Below are 22,296 nucleotides of genomic sequence, written 5' to 3' on the forward strand. Positions count from 1 at the left end.
CACTGTGCCATTGGGGTATTTTTTTGTGAAAGATGTACAAGTGGCATTAGAAATATGGTTGTTGAATTTTAAAAATATTATGTCTATTTTTTTCTATGGGTTCAGACTTCTGAGACATCCTGTACATCATGTACTTTTAAGATCAAAATTTATCCATATTCACTATGGCAAGATGTAGAAAAAAATTTAATTTACATTCTTGTTGAGAAATATGGTAAAATGAATCTTTATTTTTCTAGGAAAGCCTCTTTATTAGTGGAGTGTCTAACACCTGATTTTCAAGGAAATACAGAAGCTATTAAAACAGTTGTTCTGTCTGGGTTGGATGTTTTTGCTCACAATATTGAAACAGTTGAAGAATACCAAAAGTATGTTTTAGCATAGAAAAAATTAGTGAATATTTTTATTCAGTTGAATTTTTCCCGTAGCATAAGATAAATTTTCAATGTGCTGATATCAAGATTTATGATATTTGAATGTAAAAATTACTTTTCATCTAGGAACATTTTTGTTTTTGTAAGATTACTCATATTATTTTTGTATTTCAAAGCCTCTGTTATGTGTACATATAGTTTTATTAAATGTACAGTTATACCTCAAGTCAAGATTTTTTTTCTGGCAGTGCTGTTCTCTCACATATGTACTAATATAAACATTATATAATTAATGTGTGTTTGAAGTCACTTTTTTGTGTTCCTTACAGAGCTTGTTTCTGCATATACAAGTAAGGTTGTGTAATGAGAATGTTTGATAGTTTTAAGGTATTACATTACAGTGGAAGTATGTCATTTGCTTTGGCATTTGAATTTGAGAGTATCATATCATATGTTGTTTTTTTTTTTTTTACAAGAGTATGTTCCCAGAGCCATTTACCAGAAAGTTTAGTGTTAAGTTCAACTTTAGTTACTAGGATTGGCATGTCGTAAATTAGCAATCAACCCTGGTAGAACTATTTAAAAGGTTTTCAATGATATTTGCATCCCAATGGAAAATATGATTTAAATGAGTTGGTTTTTTACTGTATTTATGTCCATTTGCTTATCATTAGACTTACAGTGGAATAAAACTACCAATTAGTGTTTGATATTTGACAGGATGGATGCAACTGATTGTATTAATAATTTTCATTGGAAAGAAAATATAAAACATTCCATTATCAGAAATTTATAAATTTTATGCCCAATGTAAAACATTTTTTTAGCTAAGTAAAATGGATGATCAAAAAATTATGAAACAATTTGAACTGCATACATTTAGAAATGATTTTGTCTTTATAAATGTAATACAAGTCAAAGTTATCCAGCCAGATTTACTTTTGGAAGTTGTTATAGTTCTACATCAAAAACAATAAATATATTTCATTTCTATGGTTTTACAGTTGTAATGCAGTGTGATATTGTATCAAAGAGTCAGCATGGTTTCACTAAAGGAATGTATTTAACAACATTCTAATATTCTTTGAAGATATTTCTGCAAGAGTTGATGAAGGAAATACTGTGGATTTGGTTTACCTTGATTTTCAGAAAGTATTTGATAAGATGCCCACCAAAATTTTTTTTACAAAAATTAAATATATGGGTGTGGAAGATATGTTAATAATTGGATAGAAAATTGTTCAGAGAATAAAAAGCAAAGAGTAGTAACAAATGGATTTAGATCAGACTTGGTCACACTTAACAAGTGGTGTACCTTAGGGCTCTGTGCTGGGTCATCTGCTGTTTTTGATTTATATTAGTGTTATTGACTTTGGAATGATTAACAAAATTTTGAATTTTGCAAATGACATTAAGATTTTTGAGATAGCTAACTGTATCAGAGATGTTGTAGGGAGATTTAAATCATTTGACGCATATAGGTTTTTCACAAATCAAATTATTTTTACAGTTTAAATGGGAATACGTTAAATACTGTGGTTGATCAAAAAAATCACTTAAGTCGTCTAAACAGTGTATTGTAGCTAGTAGTAGGACTAGCAGGATTTTGCATCTATAGAAATATTGAATACAAGACAAGAGATATTATTGTTTAACTGTACAGATAGATCACTTATGAGGTCTTTTAAAGTACTCTGTACAGTTTTGAGGTTCTTTTCTCAAAAAGGACATTACATATTTTGAAAAGGTTCATAGTAGAGCCTGGGAAGATGATAGCTTGGATGGTGGAATTGTTCTATAAGGAAAGACTTAAATCTCTAAATGTGTTTTTCTCTGGAAAGGAGAAAATCATATGGAATTTCATTATGGTTAAGGTTATTAAGGGTGTTTATGATATAGGCCTATCAAACGCTTTTATGTCTAGTAGTGAAAACGATAGGGCATTGGATCATAAATTCAAATTTTGGCAGTTTAGGCAGTATTATTTTTCAAACATGGTGGTTGGTTTTTGGAATGAGCTGCCATCAGTAAAAGTAGAAGATTTAACTGAGTTCAAGAAAAGTTTGGATGAATACATAAGTACTTTGGGGTGGTTATAGTTGAGAGCTGGAATAGATATCCTTGATGGGCTAATAGACTCTTTTGTCCCTTGAAAATTTATGAATTTATGACAAATTTATAATATTTAAAGTAATAAAATTTAAATCCTATAAAAGTAGAAGTGTCAAGCATAGATAGTAAATAGATAACATCTTTTCTTTTTTTTTAGTACAGTCCATTATTGTGGACACTTAGTTGGTAAATTGTTCCTGATACAAGAAAATTTTAGTGGAATATGTTTTGTATATTTAAAAATGGCTAGAATGTGTAGAGAAAGCACTAATAGAGCAGCAAAAAACGTTTTGACCTTCTTTGGTCATTGTCAGGTTCACAAAGAAACAAACATAAACAAACACAAAATTAAAGAAGCCTTACTTATACAACACCTCACACCCAAAATAAACCAATACAAAGGAACACCTTTATACATACATTAATAAATATATCCCACATCTAAGCACGCCCTCTACATTCCTACACTCAATTACAAAACCGCCTTCAAACATGTGATCAGCTACTGGTCAGTAACCCTTTCTTTCTTTGTGAACCTGATGATGACTGATGAAGGTCGAAAATTTGTTCACTCCTCTATTAGTGCCTCTCTACTCATTTCAGCCATTATTAAATATATAATTTTCTCTTCAAGTGGGTTTTCTCATCATCACAGATTGGAATATGTTTTGTATATGCACTAATTAGAATCATCCTTAAGATAGGCAGGTGGTGAATAGAGTAACAGACAGATACAAGAGGGAATTTCTTGCTTTTAAGTTAGTTATTTAAAGTAAAAAACTTGAAATCTGTTGTTATTGGTTTTGGAAACTACTTACTATTCCGTTTATACTGGAATTAAATAAAGCTGTAATATTTTTTTTATTTAAATCGATTGTATTAATAGAGGCTTAATTGGTAAGTTATACAACAAAGTTTTGGGGTGAATTTGAACTGTTGAGTATTTCTACCTATATTGAGGATGTTGAGGTACTACAGAATGATGCAGAAGTAACTGGACAAATATTGGTAATATAATATACATTTAGATGGTTATAATGTGGTTCACACATTTAATATGCAGAGATTGCTTATGTTATATGAAAACAATTCTGGGCCTTCACTATATCATTATAGTCCATGCCACCATGTTTAGTCATGTTCTGTGTGACAACCGTGCTTCTTCATAATAGCTCTGCAGCATAGTTTCCATTTCAAAGGGCTATGTCACAAGACTGTCTTCTGCAGAGCTCATCACATTCAGAGTACATGAACATCAGTTTCCTTTTGCTTATTTCAAGAGTTCAATCTCACAGAAATTTTAGATTGTGTTTATAAGTATTTATTACAACTCCATGGAGGTAATTATTTTAATATAGATCACTAATTGGTCTTAATTTTAAATGCTGTGGTCGTTTCTGTTCCTCTTACCTGAGAAATAATATTGACTTATTGAAAAGGGTTCAATAGAGGACTACTAAGATGATTCTAAGAATGTGAGGTTTATCTTATGGGGATATGTTAAGATCTTATTTTCTCTTTGAAAACATTTTTGGTTTCTTTGGACTGTCTATTTCAAGGTCTATATATGGGAGATACGATTATAAGCTTTATTATGGTGAACCTACACTTTTTTTGTCTCATTTACAAACAGATATTCTTGATTATGTTTTGTATACGTTTCTCTTGGGCATGTGGGTGGCTTCTGTTACTGACCTTTGTGTTCTCAAATTTTCATCTCTTACAAGATGATGCACTTGTTTAGATGCAACTTATTGCAGATCTCTTTCTGGATGGTCCTGATTCATCAGTTGATCCATATTCTTTTGTTTTCCAGTGTCATTAAGTAGAAGAAATATCCCCATTTTCAAAATTCTAAATCTTGCATCTGAACATATCTTTATAATCAGTGGTTCTAATGTATTATGTTCTGCTGCAACTTTATATTAGCTGTGATTGACATGTGATATGTTGATATAACATTCAAAATATTTTTATTATAATGTATTCAAAGCCCTGTTCATTGGAGCCTACTGAATATCACAGCTGAATAAAAGAGTACTCACAAATAGTGAATACATCACTCAAATCTTCAAGGCAGTGCTCTGTTACTAGTAATAAAGCTAATAGAATTATATGGAGTATTTGTAGATATATTTATTACATATTCAAAGGGATGGTTATTTCTCTATACAAATCACTGATTAAACTTGGGTGCAGTATAATCTCCCCTTCTGTCTCTCTTCACCTGGTTTTCTCTCCTCCTCCCCAAGATCCTGTGACATGCCAGAAGTAATTCAAGATTTACTTTTGCAGTAAGCAACTGAACCAGTTCAACATCCTTCTAGAGGTTTTATTTCCATCTGCTAAGATGGCTTTATCCACAATAAATGACAAAAATGGATGTTTCCTGTGCTTATTTCCATATCCTGATAGCACTGTAGTCTTCACCTTACCTTCAGTTTGCCCATCTTGGAGTGCTTTACGAGAGATCTTTGTTTACAGGCATTAAATCTTTTGTGCTGGACCAATGCCTTATCATGTATCAGGTGCTGGGTACTTTCAATTTAGCTGTGGATCATTTTGTTTGCCCAGACTGGATGTATTCCACAGAGTGGTCATAAGATCTGTTCATTGTCAGGGACCTTTCCCACCAATAAACTTCTCTCCAAGTGAATGTTTTTTTCATGAGCCTCAATACCAAGTTTCCCCTCTTTTGGTCACCTGTACTGCATCCATAGGCTTTTGCATTTGATATGTTCAGCCAGAATTGGTCACACAAATAACTTTATGTGCACCCTCTAATCCAGTTACTTCATTGGATTGTTTCTTTTGACCATTCCACTCCTTGTCACATCCTTCTGAATACACCCAGTGATCCAGTGCAGCCTTGGTTTCTACGATTACAATGTATGCTCCTGTCATTACCTGTATCTTTTCAGCTTTCTTCCTCCTTTCTTCATTAACCTTGATTCCATATTCTACATCCCAATCTTCCCATCCTGCATCTTTATGTCTGATTTTGTTTGATTCTTGGCAAAAGCATCCAGTTTCACATGCAGAGTACCCTCCTTGTTAGCTACTTTTACACATTCATCTTTCACAGAAGTGTGCTGATGCAAGTGGAAAATCTTCACAAAGATGAAATGTTGGTTTAAATAAAGGTGTATTCGTTTATATTTATGTGGAGTGTGAATGTCATTTTTTCATAACTTTTATCAAAATGTGTAAATCCCTCCAGTATGCACTACAAATTTTGAAAGACTAAAGGATTCCTTATTTAAAACATTGACATTTTTAATGTTATTAAGAGTTTACAGACTTTCATACTTTTCTAGTTCTGATATTCATTAAATATTAATGTATTAGTAAATCACATTTATCTAGAATCAAATACTGTTATTGAAACATAGTTGTTTATCTTTACAATTGTTAGATAATCATTTCTTCAAAAACATATAAGAAACTATAATACTGAGAAAGGATAGACCAAATATGGGAAACTTAAATTTTTATTCTTAAAAAAAAGAGGAAATTGATTCTTCTTTCAGTAAAAAAATATTAAGATCTAAATAATGTACTTAATAATTACTGTTATTATTTTATTCTTCCTAAGGCCCTACTAAACAGATTTTAGAGAGTTCATAATTTCATTTGCTAATAGAAATAAAGTAATCAATGTAGCAGAATATAAAAATACATAAGTATTATTAACTGATACTAAAAAGTATTTTGTGGAAAAGTTAGCCTCCATAATTTAGTGAAAATATATTTATAAATAATTGCATGAAAATTCAGAAGCTGATAAATTAAATAGTAGCTACATGTTAGTAAATTTATTTACTAAATGAATAAAAATTTCAATGCAATAAGAGTTTTAAATAACTGATGCTGTGTAAACAGATAATTTTGAAATATATATACTTAGAAAGTATACTACTATTTTTAATTGTTTCCTTTCATATTTAGTATAATTATATTTATTTATTATGTATTTTTCATTTCATTAAATAAAATTTGTGCATAAACATTGACTACATGTGAATCCAAAACTAATCTACTTTATCAGTGTTGGTAGTAACAAACTGCTTGAATGTTATAATAGAAAATTATCTCAATTTAATGTTAATTTAGCAAAATCAGAAATCAAATCTTTAATATATATTTATGTAAGTACTGATAATAAAAATTAAATTCTAATTACTGTATCTTTGTTGCAAATACCAAAATCCATATTCTGGTATTTTGATACATATTATTATCTGCGCTCGCACACATACATGAGAATTTATAACAGGAAAACAAAATAAATTAATCGTAATTTGTACCAAAACAATGGAGGCTCTCTGAATGCATGATTTTGTACACTATTGGTCACTAAACATAGATAAGTGTTAACATTCAAACTTTAATGTAGGGTTATTGAACAAATGTTAAACTCAGAAGTAGAATATGAAGGTTTCCTTTTCATTGTGAATCATTGGTTTTATGTTCAGGTCTCAGTGTTTATAACATTACATTTTATGTTATTTTTTACTAAAAACTTGTAAATGGAAAACAGTCATTAAAGTATGATTACAAGTTTTAATTATCTAATTAATATTTAAATTGATGAATTGTAAATATATACAGAAAGAAATGAAAGATTTTTGTAATTTAAATATCTTTGATAAAGTACAGTATCCATTTTCTATTATTTTTGTGTATATTTTAATATTTTCTTATCCATTATTTTCAAATTCCCAGTTATTCTAACCAAAAGATTTTATGAACATGTAGCCTTAGCTGTCTGAAGAACTAATTGAGGTCTTCAGCTGAAAATTTGTTTTCTCTCCCTTTATTTGTATATTTGACTACTGTGAGGACTAATTAACTTTTGTACCTAAGTGATTAAATGTTAATATAGTACTTAAGACTACAGAGTTAGAGTTAAAGGTTACATTATTTGTTTTTATTATCACTCAGTTTGTAACTGTTTCTCTTTTTTTTTGTAATTTTGATGATAAATAAAATTTATTCCTGAGCTTATAATGCATTGGTTGCATAACTGAGTAACATCCACATTAAACAATGCTTATAAAAAGTTAAAACATTTTATTTGAACAGGTACGTGAGAGATCCACGAGCTAACTATCACCAGTCTCTTGGGGTCTTGCATCAAGCAAAGCAAGTTCGGCCTGATATTGTTACAAAGACCTCACTCATGCTAGGTTTTGGAGAAAATGATGAGCAAATAAAAAAAACTATGGAAGGTGATCTATATTCATATTCTTGCTACAATATTTAGAGCTCAGTCATGTGTTAGTATTTCAATTTTATTGCAGCTGTTATGGTAAGAAGATAGCTGTAATAAATAAATAAACTAATAGTGGAAAAGTTAAAGTCATAAACAAGTACACTAAAACTGAAATGTATTATGTAATCAGTTGTAACCTCATGATTAAAATACATTTAGCTACAATTTCAGTATGTTTTAAAATATTTAACAAGCTCAATAGGTTGAAGTCAGTGTCAAGTTCATATACTAAGCCAACAATACAAAATAAATTTCATAATTGGGGTATTAATATTATAAGAATTAAAAAATGATTTCAAATACTGTATTTAAAAAGGATTTAATGAAACTAACTAGTCATTTGTTGTATTGAGATCCATATACATTGCCAATAAACAAATTACAAATATAAATGTAAGCTTTTTGTATTTGAAATAAGAGTGTCACTTAAGATCACAACTTGTTGTATGTTACAAAAATGACTAAAATTCAAAAAAATATTTGTACTAACTACCCATTTAGAGAAACACTGATGTTTTTTTCCACTGATATCTTGGATAGTCATGATACCAGTATAAGCAAATATGTTTGTTTTCTTCATAGATAAATACAAGTGTCCAGTGAAAATATTTTTTTCAGTACCATTTTTGTAATTAATCTCACACAGAAGATTAATGTATTTTCACTGTAGAGCTAGGACTTTCTCCTTAGCTAGGTAATCTTTAGCTGCATTTCATAGGACTGTTTCAGGTTATGTTTGCTTGTGTTTTTAATGTTTTATTTTCTTTTTTGAAATATACCTGGCATTTTTTTACTCTAAATTAAATGTTTAATTTGGTAGTTATGGTTTGTCAAAGCAGATTTTTTTTCACTCTGATTCTGATGGTTTCTTATTTATACAAATTGCCTGTAGGTAAGGAAATACATGATTATTTTTCTATCTTTCAAGGTTACCTAACATTGGGTAGCAAGTTCTGGCAAATTTTCCTGCATTTTTACATGTATATTACATTGTAGTTTAAGAACATATTATTGTATATTTTTTTGTATAGGATGTGGCATTTTTAATGAAGTATTCTGTGCAAATCTTATAGAATTTAATGTATGAACTTCTCTTTTAAGAAATTTTCTCTAAATTTTATCATTAAGTCATATATTTCTGATGATTTTACTGGGTTTGGCAAGACAAGTAAAAAATCAGGTTGCCTCACAAAGAGTTTAAGGGATAAAATTGAAGAAAAGCAGGTATGACTGGAGACTTAAAAAGATTATAGATTATCAAGAAAGTGGGTGAAACAGGAAATAAAGACATCAAAAAGGAATTATCAAAAAAGTTTGACTCAAAATGTAAAAATTAACAGTTAGATTTCTTTAAATACATTAAAGGCAAAAAAAAAAAAAAAAAAAAAATAGAATAAAGGTAGAACCCTTAAGGGATGATAAAGGAAAACTATTAGCTGAAAATTATGAGATGGTTGGGTTGTTAAATTTTGTTTTTTCTTCAGTTTTTACTAACAAAGATTTGAGCAGTATTTCACATCTTGAGCAGCTGATAAATGAAAATGAGATCAAACAAGATGACTACATTTATTCTGAGCTGGTTAAGAAAAAATTGCAAAGTTTAAAAAATGATACCTCTCTTGGAACAGATAATAGTTTCTCAAGAGTTTTTAAAGGAGGTTTAAGATTAGATGTTTGAGCCATTTACTTCTATTTTTTGACAGTCTTTGAATGGTAGGCAGTGGGTACCACATGATTGGAAGTTAGCTAATGTAACTCCTTTATTCAAGGGAGGTAATAAAAATATTCCCAATAATTATCTTCCCATTAGTCTTGCATCAGTTGTGTGAATAGTTTTGGAAAGTCTGTTAAAATATGCTTTACAAAGTCATTTAACAAAGTGTAGAGTTTTATTGGATTGCCAACATGATTTATATAAAGGGGAAATTTTGCCTCACAAATGTTTTGAAGTTATTTGAAAAGGTTACTGCTTATGTAGATGAGGTAAGGGTGTAAATTTCGTGTATCTGGATTTTCAGAAAGCATTTTACAAAGTGTCACATACAAGGCTTATAAAAAGAATTATGTTTAAAAGTGTGGGAGATAAACAGTTTGAATAGAAGATTGGCTGGATGAAAGAAAGCAGAGGGTTGTTAAAAATGGAGTTAAGTCAAATTGGATTAATATCACAAGTGGAGTATCTCAAGGCTCAGTCATAGGATCTTTGCTCTTTTTCATTTACATCAATGACATAGACAAAGGCGGAATAGTCAATAACTTACATTTGCAGATGATATTAAGGTCTTGGTTGTTGCTAGCTGCAGAGAGGATGCAGCTGATTCACAAAAGGATTTAGATCATTTATTGATTTTGGTCAAATAAATGGCAAATGTGTTTAAATTATGATAAATGCAAGAAAATGCATGTGGGTTATCATAATTTGAATTACAGGCATAATTTAGATGGGAATAACCTGAACAGTATCAAGAAAGAAAAGGATATTGGTGTAATAGTTGATAAATCTCTTAAACCATCCAAGCAGTGTGTTGTTGCTAGTGGCAAGGCAAATAGGATTTTAGGTTGTATCTACAGAAATATTGAATGCAATTCTAAAGAGGTTATAATTTCATTGTATAGATAACTGGTCAGATCCCATTTGGAATATTATGTTCATTCTTGGTCTCCTTACCCTAGGAAATACATTGATTTGTTTGAAATGGTTCAGAGAATGGTTGCTAGAATGGTGCTTAGAATGGAGGGGTTGTCAAATGAGGAGAGGCTGAAATGTCTCATATTGCTTTCTCTTGAAAAAAAGAAGGGAAGAATCTGACTGAGATATTTAAGATTGTAAAGGGAATTGATTGTGTTGATGCATCATCTTTCTTCATATTTAACAGTAAGAATAGTAGGATTAGGGGACAAAAGTATAAATTATTTCAGAGTGGTTGGCCTTTAGAATTTAAATGAATTAAAGAAAAACTTGATAAATATATGAATTATAAGAGCTTGTTTTGAGATTCTTTAAAAATTATTTTATTCTATAAAATAGAACAGCTGAGATGGACCAATATGTTCCATGTTGTCCCAAAACATTATGTTATGCTATGGTAATTTTATGATGCAGAACTGCTCCCAATCCAAAGTTTTAGATAAAAAAAAAATGTTTGCTCATTTTTGGAAAGTTGTAAGACAAGGGATGTACATGAAGCTTACTTTATTTTTATTTTTTTTGAAATGCATTTTCACACTGAAAGGTCCATTTATACTTGATACACTTCTTTCATAATTAATATAAAGTTTCAGCAATTATGGCAGAGTATGGAATGAACTGATTATACCAGGTAAACATACCCAGTGAACTACTTATGTTGCACATTCTCACTGGGTGTTGTGGAAATTGTTTCTAATACTGATATTTATCTGTAGTTCCCATGAAACTGGCATCTCCATAATGCTGTGCTTGAAAAATAAAGAAAAATAACTGTTTGTAAGACTTTGAAAAACAGTTTCCACTCCCTTCTGCACTAGTACCTCATTTTTCCAGACAAACCTTTAGAGCAAATTTCTACTCTGTTTATTCAGAATGGGTTACACAGGCTTACTTGTTCTCCAGAGTCAGTAAAGAAGCTACATTTTGGGGGCATCTTGTTGAAATAATCTATATCAAAACACAGTGAACTCCTCCTGAATTCAAAGATCATTTAGAATATACCTATTGAGGCTACTTACCATGCAACTTTGAATTCCTTCCAAAGAGTGATTGTTGAGAAGGCTGTAAGAAACATTTCCAAGATGGAGATTATTGCTGGTTTCTCCAGCCAAGGAGATTTTGCTGTGTGACATATCTTCACTTGTAAAGAAGGAATTATGCTGCTTACCAGTGTTCTTATGTTGACATTTACATGAGCCTGAAGGCAGGTTATCTGAACTGTAAGGTACCACCTTATATGCATAATTCTCTCAAGTGTTTCCAATGACAGTGGTTCAGACATTTGAAGGCATCTTATTATGGTTCTCTGACATGTGCTCACTGCAGTGAAAAAGACCATGATATTATGTGTGTCAACTGGACTTTCACTGCATTATTTGTTATGATTCCCACTCCTCTTGCATTTGATCTTCCCCTAGGTGGGTGGAGGAGAAAGAGGTATAGTGTAAACATATACTATAAACAAAGTCTTATCCTGAGGCACAGAAATTGTTGCCCCATTTTCTATCTTGGACATATCCTGCTTCTCTCCATCCCACAGCTACAAAGGGAGTATGGACAGATGTATCAATCTTTCTCACACCATGTGAAAAGTTATTTGTCCTTCATGGTTGCACATGTTAACAAGTCTGTGTATACTTCTGTCTCTGTCCTCACCATTGCTTTCAGTGACTGATTGGGTCCATCTCCTTTGGCTCCAAAATCACATACACCCTTAGTCACTGGAGTCTCTTTCTTTTAACAGAGATCTGTCCAGTAAACCCAAGGCAGATTCCATGAAGATCAGCAGACTTATTTCTATTAAAGGAAAATGTCATGGTTACAAACAGAAAGATACAGTGAAAATGTCAAGGACTTTATTCTAATTTGGATGATATTAAGGCCTTGGTCAATTTCTCTCATCATTATCCTGGAATGACAGGTTGTGTGATAGACAAGTCAGTGGAGATGGAGCATTGGAGGCTAACCAGCATGTTGTCTTTGCCATTTCCTTGGAAGCTGTAGCTGTCCATATCTCAGTGGGTTGTTCCATCATTGTTCTCTCTACTTGTCTTCCAGATAGACTTATGATATAACAACCTTGATGCTCAGACAGTTGCTGTCTTCCCTTTTTCATCTTGAAAAACTTAATGAATTCAATCTCTTTTAGGGTGGTGCAAATATTTGTGTGAGTGGTCATTCTTTAAAGCATATGCTCTCAGATCACAACCTATTTCTCCTCAATACTGGCTCATTTACCTGTTTTCATTGTCCTAGTTAGTACTTTACTGGCATTGAACTATCTGTTCCTCTTCACTTTCTTTTCTCATTTTTCGTGGAAGATTGACAGTGAACCCAGTGAACCATGGGGCACTGATCATTTTATCATAAGTTTGAGGTAGATTAGTCATGGTCAGTGCCACCTGAAGCGAGTACCACAGTGTAAGTTAGACCAAAGTAACTAAAAAATCACAATTATACTGATAGCATAGAATTCCTTACAACTTATTAAGCTAAGTAAGTAAGATGTATTTAGATTAAAAAAACAATGACACTTCAAGCAGACTGAAAACAATCTGTCTTCTTGAAAACTTGGATCAAAAGAACATTGTATAGTTTTCAAAGGTTAAAATAATGGGAAAAGCCACTCTGTGGACATTTTAATTTGTTGATTAGTTATCCACGTGCTATCTTTTCAAATAAGTATATTATAAAGGACTGCTTTAAAAAATGGAAAGAGTTGAATGATGCCATTGTGTATGATTCAGTACATAAGCCATACCTCAGCAAAATAAAAAGATACGAGTTTCTTATTTTATATTCTAGCTTGTGAATATTAGCAATTTAAGTTCCTAATTTGTACAAAAATATAGACTTAGTATTTTGACATTACAAACATCTAATTTTAAACAGTCTGCATTCAACATACCATGTGACTCACTAAAATCTATATTTAGATGTATTTTTTAATATTTAATTTTAAGGTAAGACTTTAACTCGTGGGTTTTTGGGTTGTGCTTTTTCAGAATAGACAGTGTGCCAAATCTCCTTTTGATCTTTATATCTAGGCACAGTTGGCTGAATCAGGCCTGTAATTGGATGATCTTTCTGAATCCGATGATCAGCCCATCCTGCCATGGCTAATTACCATGTTCACTGTCAAATTGCATGGTGTTTCTTTTGTCCTGAACTGAAAACAATCCACTCAAAAGGCAAAATTCAAATAACCAACATGAAAGGGTCCCTGTTTGGGTGCCAGTGTAGAGGTCCAAAACATGAACAACCACTACAATCAGGATTAAAACACAAAAAACTAATTTATTAAATTTGAGAATCAAAGAAATTCAAGATGAACTTTCAAACAAGTGCATTATAAAATTTATAAATTTGTTTTTGTTTTTCAACCCTGGTTGAAGTGACTGTTTGTGTTTTAGACCATTACAACATCTCTGCACAACAAAGATGTGCACTAATGTGTAAATTTCTGTACATGCCACAAGCCTGGAACAAAGTTTCTGTCCCTACACATTTCAGTTTGTATTGTGCCAGACTGTGGATGTAATCATCATTAGAGTGTAGACTTCCATTACTGTGAAGACAGCTCGTCCTTCATGTGCTATCATTTGAACAAAGGCTCATTCTTTTATTGGCACTGCTTGTCTGCAAATGTATCTATTTAGGAATTATTGTAGATCTGCATTTATTATATTAAAATTTTGTTACCTTTTAATGTCTTTCCATAAGTTTCTTGATTATATGTAAGAATGATACCACATTTTCATCATCTTCAATTTGATTTTCTTTTACTTAAATTTATTTTTTTGGGACATATGTTCCAATTATTTGTTCCTGTTGTTTTGGGTTTTGTCCTGTTATATTCACAGCCATCGTTAGGCTTATGCACTGTCAGCATACTTGGCTCATTTCTGGAAAAAAAGAAAAAAACAACTTGTAGTCTGTGATATATTTGATATTTCAGCATAATAAACTCCAACAAAATCAGTTTCATAGTTAAACTAAATCATGTATTCAAGTTTCCATGTTTTTGACATCTGATATTGGACATTCCCTCTCAGTTGTCATCCAGCACTATAATTATGACTGGAAACATCAGGCATTGAGTGGTATTATCATTGTCATGCACCATGTGGTTAGTTCCATTCTGGTTTTTGATGTGATTCCCAGCATTTGCTTCTGTTACTTCAGCTGAGTCTGTCCTATACCCCTTGATGTGGATTCCTGTATGTGGTGAGGGGACCTTCGAGGGAAAGTCCTATTCTTTCAGTTTACCTCCTCTGGGATCTAAACATCCACCCACGTGTTTGCCGTGTGTGGCAACTCGTGAAGGGTAGGAGAGGATCCTGGTGGTTGAAGGGTCCAACCCTAACACACCACTATGGCCTTGAATTCCTGAAGACAGGCGGCCTTGAAGTGGCCCCCCTTGGGTCAATCAGCTGGTCCACTCGGGCTAGGGTCAACCATGTACCAGTGTTGGATGTTTTCAACAGGTGTTGTGGACATTATATCTGATGCTGGTGTTTGAGTATAGTGCTTATGAAACCCTGGTGTTGCTGCAGTTTCCTTGTTTGACATTGTAGTGTGTCCTCTTATAAGGCTCCATGGTGGGTGGGAACAGTGGGCACTGAAATGTTCCTTTTTTTATTATGAATCTCCAAATAAGAACTTAAATAATATAGTGAAGAAACAATTCATAGGTAAATTACCACATCTTGAAGATTCTGAGAAGGAATCTTCAACACCTGTTGTACTTCATTTTCTTACATTGTACTCACTTTCAGACAAACCTTCAGGTGCAAATGTCTCCCTTTTTCATTCTGAAGGGACTAGAGGGACTTGCTGGCTCTCCAAAGTCAGTAAAAAAGCTTCGATCTGGTGACATATTGGTGGAAACGTCCACATCTCAACACAGTGAACTCCTCTTGCATTCAAAGGCAAATGAATGCAGCAAAATCTCATGCTACTTTGAATTAATCATGAGGAGTTATTGTTGAGAGGGATTTGAAGAACATCCCAGAGTTGGAGATTCTTGCTGGTTTCTCCACCCAAGGAGTTTCTGCAGTGAGGTGTATCTCCACTCGCAAAGATGGAATTATGGTGCTGACCAATGTCCTCATTCTGACATTTATGTCTCCAATTCTGCCTGCCACCATCAAGGCAGGTTAACTTAATTGCAGAGTACAGCCATACATTCCAAACCCTCTCTGAAGTTTCCAGTGTCATTGATTTGGTCATTCAAAGACGTCATGTCTTGCTCATTGCAGTGGCAAGGACCATGATGCCTATGAGTTTGAAACGGACCTTCGTTGTGTCAATTGCAATGGCACTCACCTGTCCTATGTTTGTTCTTGCCCTAAATGGTTAGAAGAAAAAGAGGTGCAGTGGTTGAAAAGGATTCATAACATAACCTACCCTGAGGCTCAAAAATTGCTGTCCACCACCTCATCTCGGACGTATGCTTGCACTTCGTTTTACTACTACAGTGGGAATGCAGACGAATCTCTCTGTGCCTCCTAAAGAATCATTCTCCAAACAAATGAAAAGTCTTTTGACTTCCATGGTTAAAAAAGTTGATGAACTAACTTTGAGACCTATCTCTGTCCCTTATGTACATTCCACAAAACCCAAAGATCCAAATCCTTTGGTTCTAGGTACAGGCATTTCCTCGAATCCATCTTCCTCTCTCACCCCAAGATGCAAAACAATCATTCGTTCATGTCCTCAGTCTCTGGAATCCTCTTCCAATAACAAAGACCTGCCCAATCGACCCAGGGCAGGATCCATGGAGGTCGATAGACCTCCCTCAAATAAGGAAAAAAGATGTGGTCATAAACAGAAGGGTTCTCTGCCCAATTTGCCTACACATAAATAAAAATGGCCACCCTGAAACAATGGAACTGTCAGGGTTTATGTTCTGTTCAAGATGACATCAAAACACTGATTGCTTCCTACCATCCTGTTTGTCTCTCCTTACAGGGAACATTTTTGAAACCTGCTGATACAGTCACCTTTCAGCAGTTTTCTTTGTTCAGAAATGACAGGCTGTGTGGTGAATAAGTGCATAGAGGGATGGAACTGTTTGTGGATCAATATATATGTAAAAACGGCTCCTTTGGGTTGAGAAAATTTTTTTACGCAGAGGAGTGAACAACGTTTTGATCTTCTTTGGTTATCGTCATGTTCACAAAGAAAGAGAGAGATAACTGACCGGAAGCTGGCCACATGTTTGAAAGGGGTTGTGTAACTGAGTGTCGGAATGTAGAGGGCGAGCTTAGATGTTTGAATAATTTTATATTATTTATTTTATTATTATTATTTATTATATTATTTTTTAATATACATATAAAGGTGTTCCTTTGTATTGGTTTATTTTGGGCTTAAGTTGTCGTATAAGTAAGGCTTCTTTAATTTTGCATTTGTTTATGTTTGTTTCTTTATTTAGTATTTGAGTGTTTTCTATGGTTATGTTGTGTTTATTTGACTTGCAGTGTTCAAAAACGTGTGAAGATGTCTTTTTATGTTCTTTAAATCTGGTTTCCATTTTTCTACTTGTTTCTCCAATATAGAAGTCGTGGCAGTTATCACATTGTATTTTATAAATAATGTTGGTGTGATGTTTGTCATTGTAGTTTTTACATAGTATAGACCTCAGTTTTGTGCCTGGTTTTTGAATAAATTTGGTATTAACTGGAATGTCATATTTTGTTACTAGTTTTTGCCAAATGTTGGTTATTTTTTTGCTGATGTTGGGAATATATGGTATGCAGCAGTATATGGTTTTGTGAATTTTTGATTTGTCAGATATATATACTTTTGTTTCTTTCTGTCCAGGTGTGTGCATATAATGTTTTCTACTGTTTGTGGTGGAAACTTATTGATGTTGATGAAGTATTGTTTTATTTTGTCTAATTCATCGTTAATTTTATCTGGTGAGCATAGTTTTATGGCTGTGTTTATTTGGTTTCTTAGTATGTTGAGTTTTTGTTTTGTTTCATGTGCCCGGTCCCAAGGAATGTATAGTCCAGTATGGATGATTTTTTGGTGGATTTCTGTTTTAAATTGTGTATCGGTTCTTGTAATTTTGAGGTTAAGAAATGATATTTGATTGCTTCCTTCTTGTTCACGTGTGAAGTTGATGTTGGGATGTATAACGGTAACGTAATTGAAAAAATTAAGTGTGTGTTCTGTAGATGTGAATCCCTCAATCGTGTCTTCTACATATCTGTATCAGTATAGTGGTGGGTGTAATGATGTGTTTATCAGCAAAAAAATAACCAACATTTGGCAAAAACTAGTAACAAAATATGACATTCCAGTTAATACCAAATTTATTCAAAAACCAGACATAAAACTGAGATCTATACAATGTAAAAACTACAATCACAAATATCACACCAACATTATTTGTAAAATACAATGTGATAACTGCCACAACTTCTATATTGGAGAAACAAGTAGAAAAATGAAAACCAGATTTGAAGAACATAAAAAAACACCTTCACACATTTTTGAACACTGCAAGACAAATAAACATAACATAACCATAGAAAACACTCAAATACTAAATAAAGAAACAAACATAAACAAACGAAAATTAAAGAAGCCTTACAGTAACTTAAGCCCAAAATAAACCAATACAAAGGAACACCTTTATATCTATATTAAAAAATAATATAATAATAATATAAAATTATTCAAACATCTAAGCTCGCCCTCTACATTCCGACACTCAGTTACACAACCCCTTTCAAACATGTGGCCAGCTTTCGGTCAGTTACCTCTCTCTTTGTGAACCTGACGATGACCGAAGAAGGTCGAAACGTTGTTCGCTCTTCTATGTAAAATATTTTCTCAACCCAAACGAGCCGTTTTTACATATATATTTCTCTACAAGTGTTTTCTCGACATCACTGTTTGTTGATCAGCATGTGTCCACTTGGTCTTTGCCACTCAACACACCCTTGGAGGCCACAGCCACCCGTGTTTCCTTGGGTCATACCATTTGTTCTCTCTACCTGTCACCTGGAGAGACATATGATCAATCAGACCTTGATGCTCTCATTGAACAGTTGCCATCTCCCTTTTTCATCCTGGGGGACCATAATGGACATCATCCCCTCTGGGGAAGTGCTGATATTGATAGGAGGGGTTGCTCTGTAGAACGTATGCTCTCTTATCACAACTTTCCTCTTTTCAATACTGGTTCTTCTACTTATTTCCATGCACCTATTCAGTTCTTTACTGCTATTGATCTCTCAATTTGCTCCCTTTCATTATTTTCCCATTTCTTATGGACGGTTGACAATAATCCACGAGGCAGTGATCATTTTCCTATAACCTTGAGAGAGACTGGCTGTGGTCAATGCCACCCGATTCGCGTGTCCCGGTGGAAGCTGGATCAGGCAAACTGGCCGTCTTTCACTGCTCTTGCAGAATTTGATCCTGCCATTGTCTGTAAGCCATCAATAGACGACTGTGTGGCGGCAGTAAATGACTGTATTATAGAAGTAGCTGCTCAGTGTATTCCTAAAACCTCTACACATTTTCCACCATATCCTTGTCCATGTTGGAATCCTGCCTGCCACAATGCATGGAAGGCTCAAAAATGGGCATGGGATACTTTACATAAATATCCAACACTCTTGAACTGCATCGCTTTCCAGTGGGCCCATGCACATGCTCGATGGGTAAGATGTCAAAGCCAGAAGGAATCTTGGATTAAGTTGGTCATTTGGGACAAAATTTGAAAGGTCAGTGGGCAATATCACTCTGTCCCCCTCTCGATCTTGCTGTCTGGTGGCCAGGAAGTGGCTGATATCCAGAGCATTGCCGATACACTAGATGAAAGCTTTTGCTGGTTATCTAGCACTTCTGCTTCTTCTTCCACCTTCTTAGCCATCAAAACTCAGGTAGAGCAATCACCTCTTTTCTTTTGAGCTGATTATCTTTATGATTATAATTGTCCCTTTACACTGGTGGAATTCATACTGGCCCTTCATCGGTCTGGCAGTACATAAGTTGGACTTGATGATATACACTATGACATGCTGCACCATCTATCTCCTGCTTCTCTTACTATCCTTCTGGTTGTTTTTAACTGGATCTGGCAGAAGAATGTTTTTCCTCATGCCTGGTGCTAGGCTATTGTCCTACCTTTCTCCAAGCCTTGAAAGGATACCAAGATTCCTTCAAACTACCATCTAATTGCTTTGACGAGCTGTCTCTGTAAGACCTTAGAGAGGATGGTTAATGCTCATCTTGTTTGGTTCCTCGAATCAAACAATCTCCTCTCGCCCACTCAGCGTGTGTTCTGACGACAGCGCTCCACCACAGACCATCTGATTTGACTTGAAACTTCAATCAGAGAAGCCTTTCTCAAATGACAACATCTTGTGTCAATATTCTTTGACATTGAGAAGGCTTATGATACAATATCGAGGTATGGAATTTTGTGAGACGTCCTTATACATGGGTTACGTGGCCATTTGCCCATTTTTATTTAAAAAATTTTTATGGACAGGAAATTCTGAGTTTGTGTGTGTTCAACACTTTCCCGTTCTTTTCTACAGGAACTTGGAGTCCCTCAGGGCTGTGTTTTGAGTGTCACACTTTTTAGTATAAAAATTAATGCCATCACTGAACAACTCCCTCTCATTGTTACAAACAGGCTCTATGTTGACGACTTACACATTGCATGTCAGTCGTCGAACATGAGGTATATTGAGCGGCAGCTACAGACTGTCCTCAATTGTTTACTGAAGTGGACCACAGCAAATGGCTTTACCTTCTCTCTCTCTAAAACCGTTTGCATGCACTTTTACCACCAACAGGGTATTCACCCTTATCCTGAACTCTGTATGGGTGAAGTTATGCTGCCTGTGGTCTCTTAGACTAATCTTTTGGGGCTTATCTTTGACCGTAAGCTAACCTTTATACCACACATCAAGCAGCTACAGGTCAAATGTACAAGTGCACTGAACATCCTCCGTGTCCTTTCTTCCACCACTTTGGGAGAGGATCAACGTTCTATGCTAAAGATATATTGTGCTCTTATTTGATCGAAACTCGACTATGGATCACTGGTGTATGGCTCTGCCAGACCATTGGCCTGAAATGCTAGACCATATTCAGGATCAAGGACTTCTGCTCTGTACTGGGGCTTTCCGCACTTCCCCCAGTTCAGAGCTTATACATAGAGTCTCATGAACCTTCTTTTCACATCTGCCATTTGCAATTATCTTTACTGTATACTTCAAAACTTTATTCCTTACGAAAGCATTCCACCTGGGGTTGTGTTTTCCTTCCTTGGTCGGCCATGCTCTTTCAGACCAGATGGTCTGCTATTGCTGCTTTTGGCCTTTCGTATCCAGGCACAGTTGGATGAATTAGGTCTGTCCTTGGATAACATTGCTGTATCCACTGGTCAGCCCATCCCACCATGGCTTCTTACAGTACCCAATTGTGACCTATCTTTAAGTCATCTGAGAAAAGTAGACACTCCTGATTGGAAATACTGTCTGCTATTTGCTGAACATCTTTCAAACCATCCTTCCATTCCTATTTATACATATGGTTTGAAATCAGGTGACTGTATGGGCTCTGCTATGGTTTGTTGTGGTTCAGTGGTTGCATGCAGAATCTCCTCTACAGCTTCTGTGTTCACTGCTGAACTGTATGCTATTTCTCTTGCCCTGGATCACGTAGAAGCTAAGCAGTACTGAAATTGAACAATGTATACTGACTCACTTAGTTCTCTACTGGCCCTGGAATTGCTTCACATTGGTTCACACCCTGTTTTTGCTGATATTCAAAACCAACTGTCCCATTTCTCTTTAACATCTACTTCTATCTAGTTTTACTGTGCCACGTATATTTTAGCAGGAACAAGCTCGCGGACACTGCAGCTAAGTTTATCTGCTCTGGCACTATCACCGTTGTGCCTGTCCCATACATAGACTATGGTCCTGTATTCAAGGCTCGGCTCCGTGCCAGTTGGCAGTCGACTTGGAGTGAGCAACGTAAAAAACAAGCTTTTCCAAATTAAACCCTGTATTGGACTCTGGCTGTCTTGCTACTGTAAGGATCAGAAAGAGGAAGTTGATTTAACTAGACTATGCATTGGTCACAGTTTTTTAACTCCTTGTTTTCTTTTATCTGGAACTGATGCACCAGTGTGTAGTTTGTGTAACACTCAGATCACAATAAACCACATTTTACTTTCCTGTCATCGTTACAATTCACAATGGTGGTACTATTTTAAGCCTGTTCTGTCCCAAAGTTTGTTCATAACGTTAGACAGTGTTATTAGTGATGGTGACACTGTCCACCTTGGTAATGTTTTTAGTTTTTTTAAAGCCCATTGTTCTTTTTCGTGCCATTTAAGTTTTTTAATTTATACATAACACCTTTTTAATGTGGCTCCCTTTTAAAAATCACAATTCATCTTGTTCAATTTGAAATTAGAAACTGGTCATAACATTAAATAACTCGAAACCAGGACTGGAAAGGCAAACTTCAGGTGACTGACGGTGGTTTTTGTCCTTACCTGTTAGTCTTCCTGGTGACTTATGATTATTACAGTCACACTACAGAAAGTCCTTTACAACTTAAATTACTGTTGTTTTTCTCTTGACATTGTAGACTAGATGTAAACATTGGTTTTATGCTTTTTTTTAAAACTTTGTTTTGTTTTACCTTAATTTCTTTTATGAATTTTACTGAATTTACTTTTACCTTTTTTACCAGATATCAATAGCATAGCTGCTTTGTGCCACAAAACACTAAATCAATCAACCAACCAACTGTCCTATGTGGTAACATGTCTTACCTCACTTGTTTCCATAATTGTT

The 22,296-nt window shown here is 34.2% G+C and overlaps 1 protein-coding gene across 4 annotated transcripts in view; it reads left to right on the top strand.

The window, feature by feature from the left end:
* Positions 1-22,296, top strand: part of Las (lipoyl synthase, mitochondrial) — a 101,941-nt gene that overhangs the window by 59,553 nt on the left and 20,092 nt on the right. For all 4 annotated transcript variants that reach the window (XR_013013702.1, XM_076454275.1, XM_076454261.1 and 1 more), the window contains exons 7-8: positions 240-368; positions 7,572-7,717. Coding sequence is in view for 3 of the 4 variants with exons in the window: in XM_076454275.1 (XP_076310390.1) it covers positions 240-368; positions 7,572-7,717 (275 nt within the window). In the remaining variant the exon portion in view is untranslated. The remainder of the gene's footprint in view (positions 1-239; positions 369-7,571; positions 7,718-22,296) is intronic.

Source organism: Tachypleus tridentatus, chromosome 1, assembly GCF_004210375.1.
Source record: "Tachypleus tridentatus isolate NWPU-2018 chromosome 1, ASM421037v1, whole genome shotgun sequence".
Taxonomy (NCBI): Eukaryota; Metazoa; Arthropoda; class Merostomata; order Xiphosura; family Limulidae; genus Tachypleus; species Tachypleus tridentatus.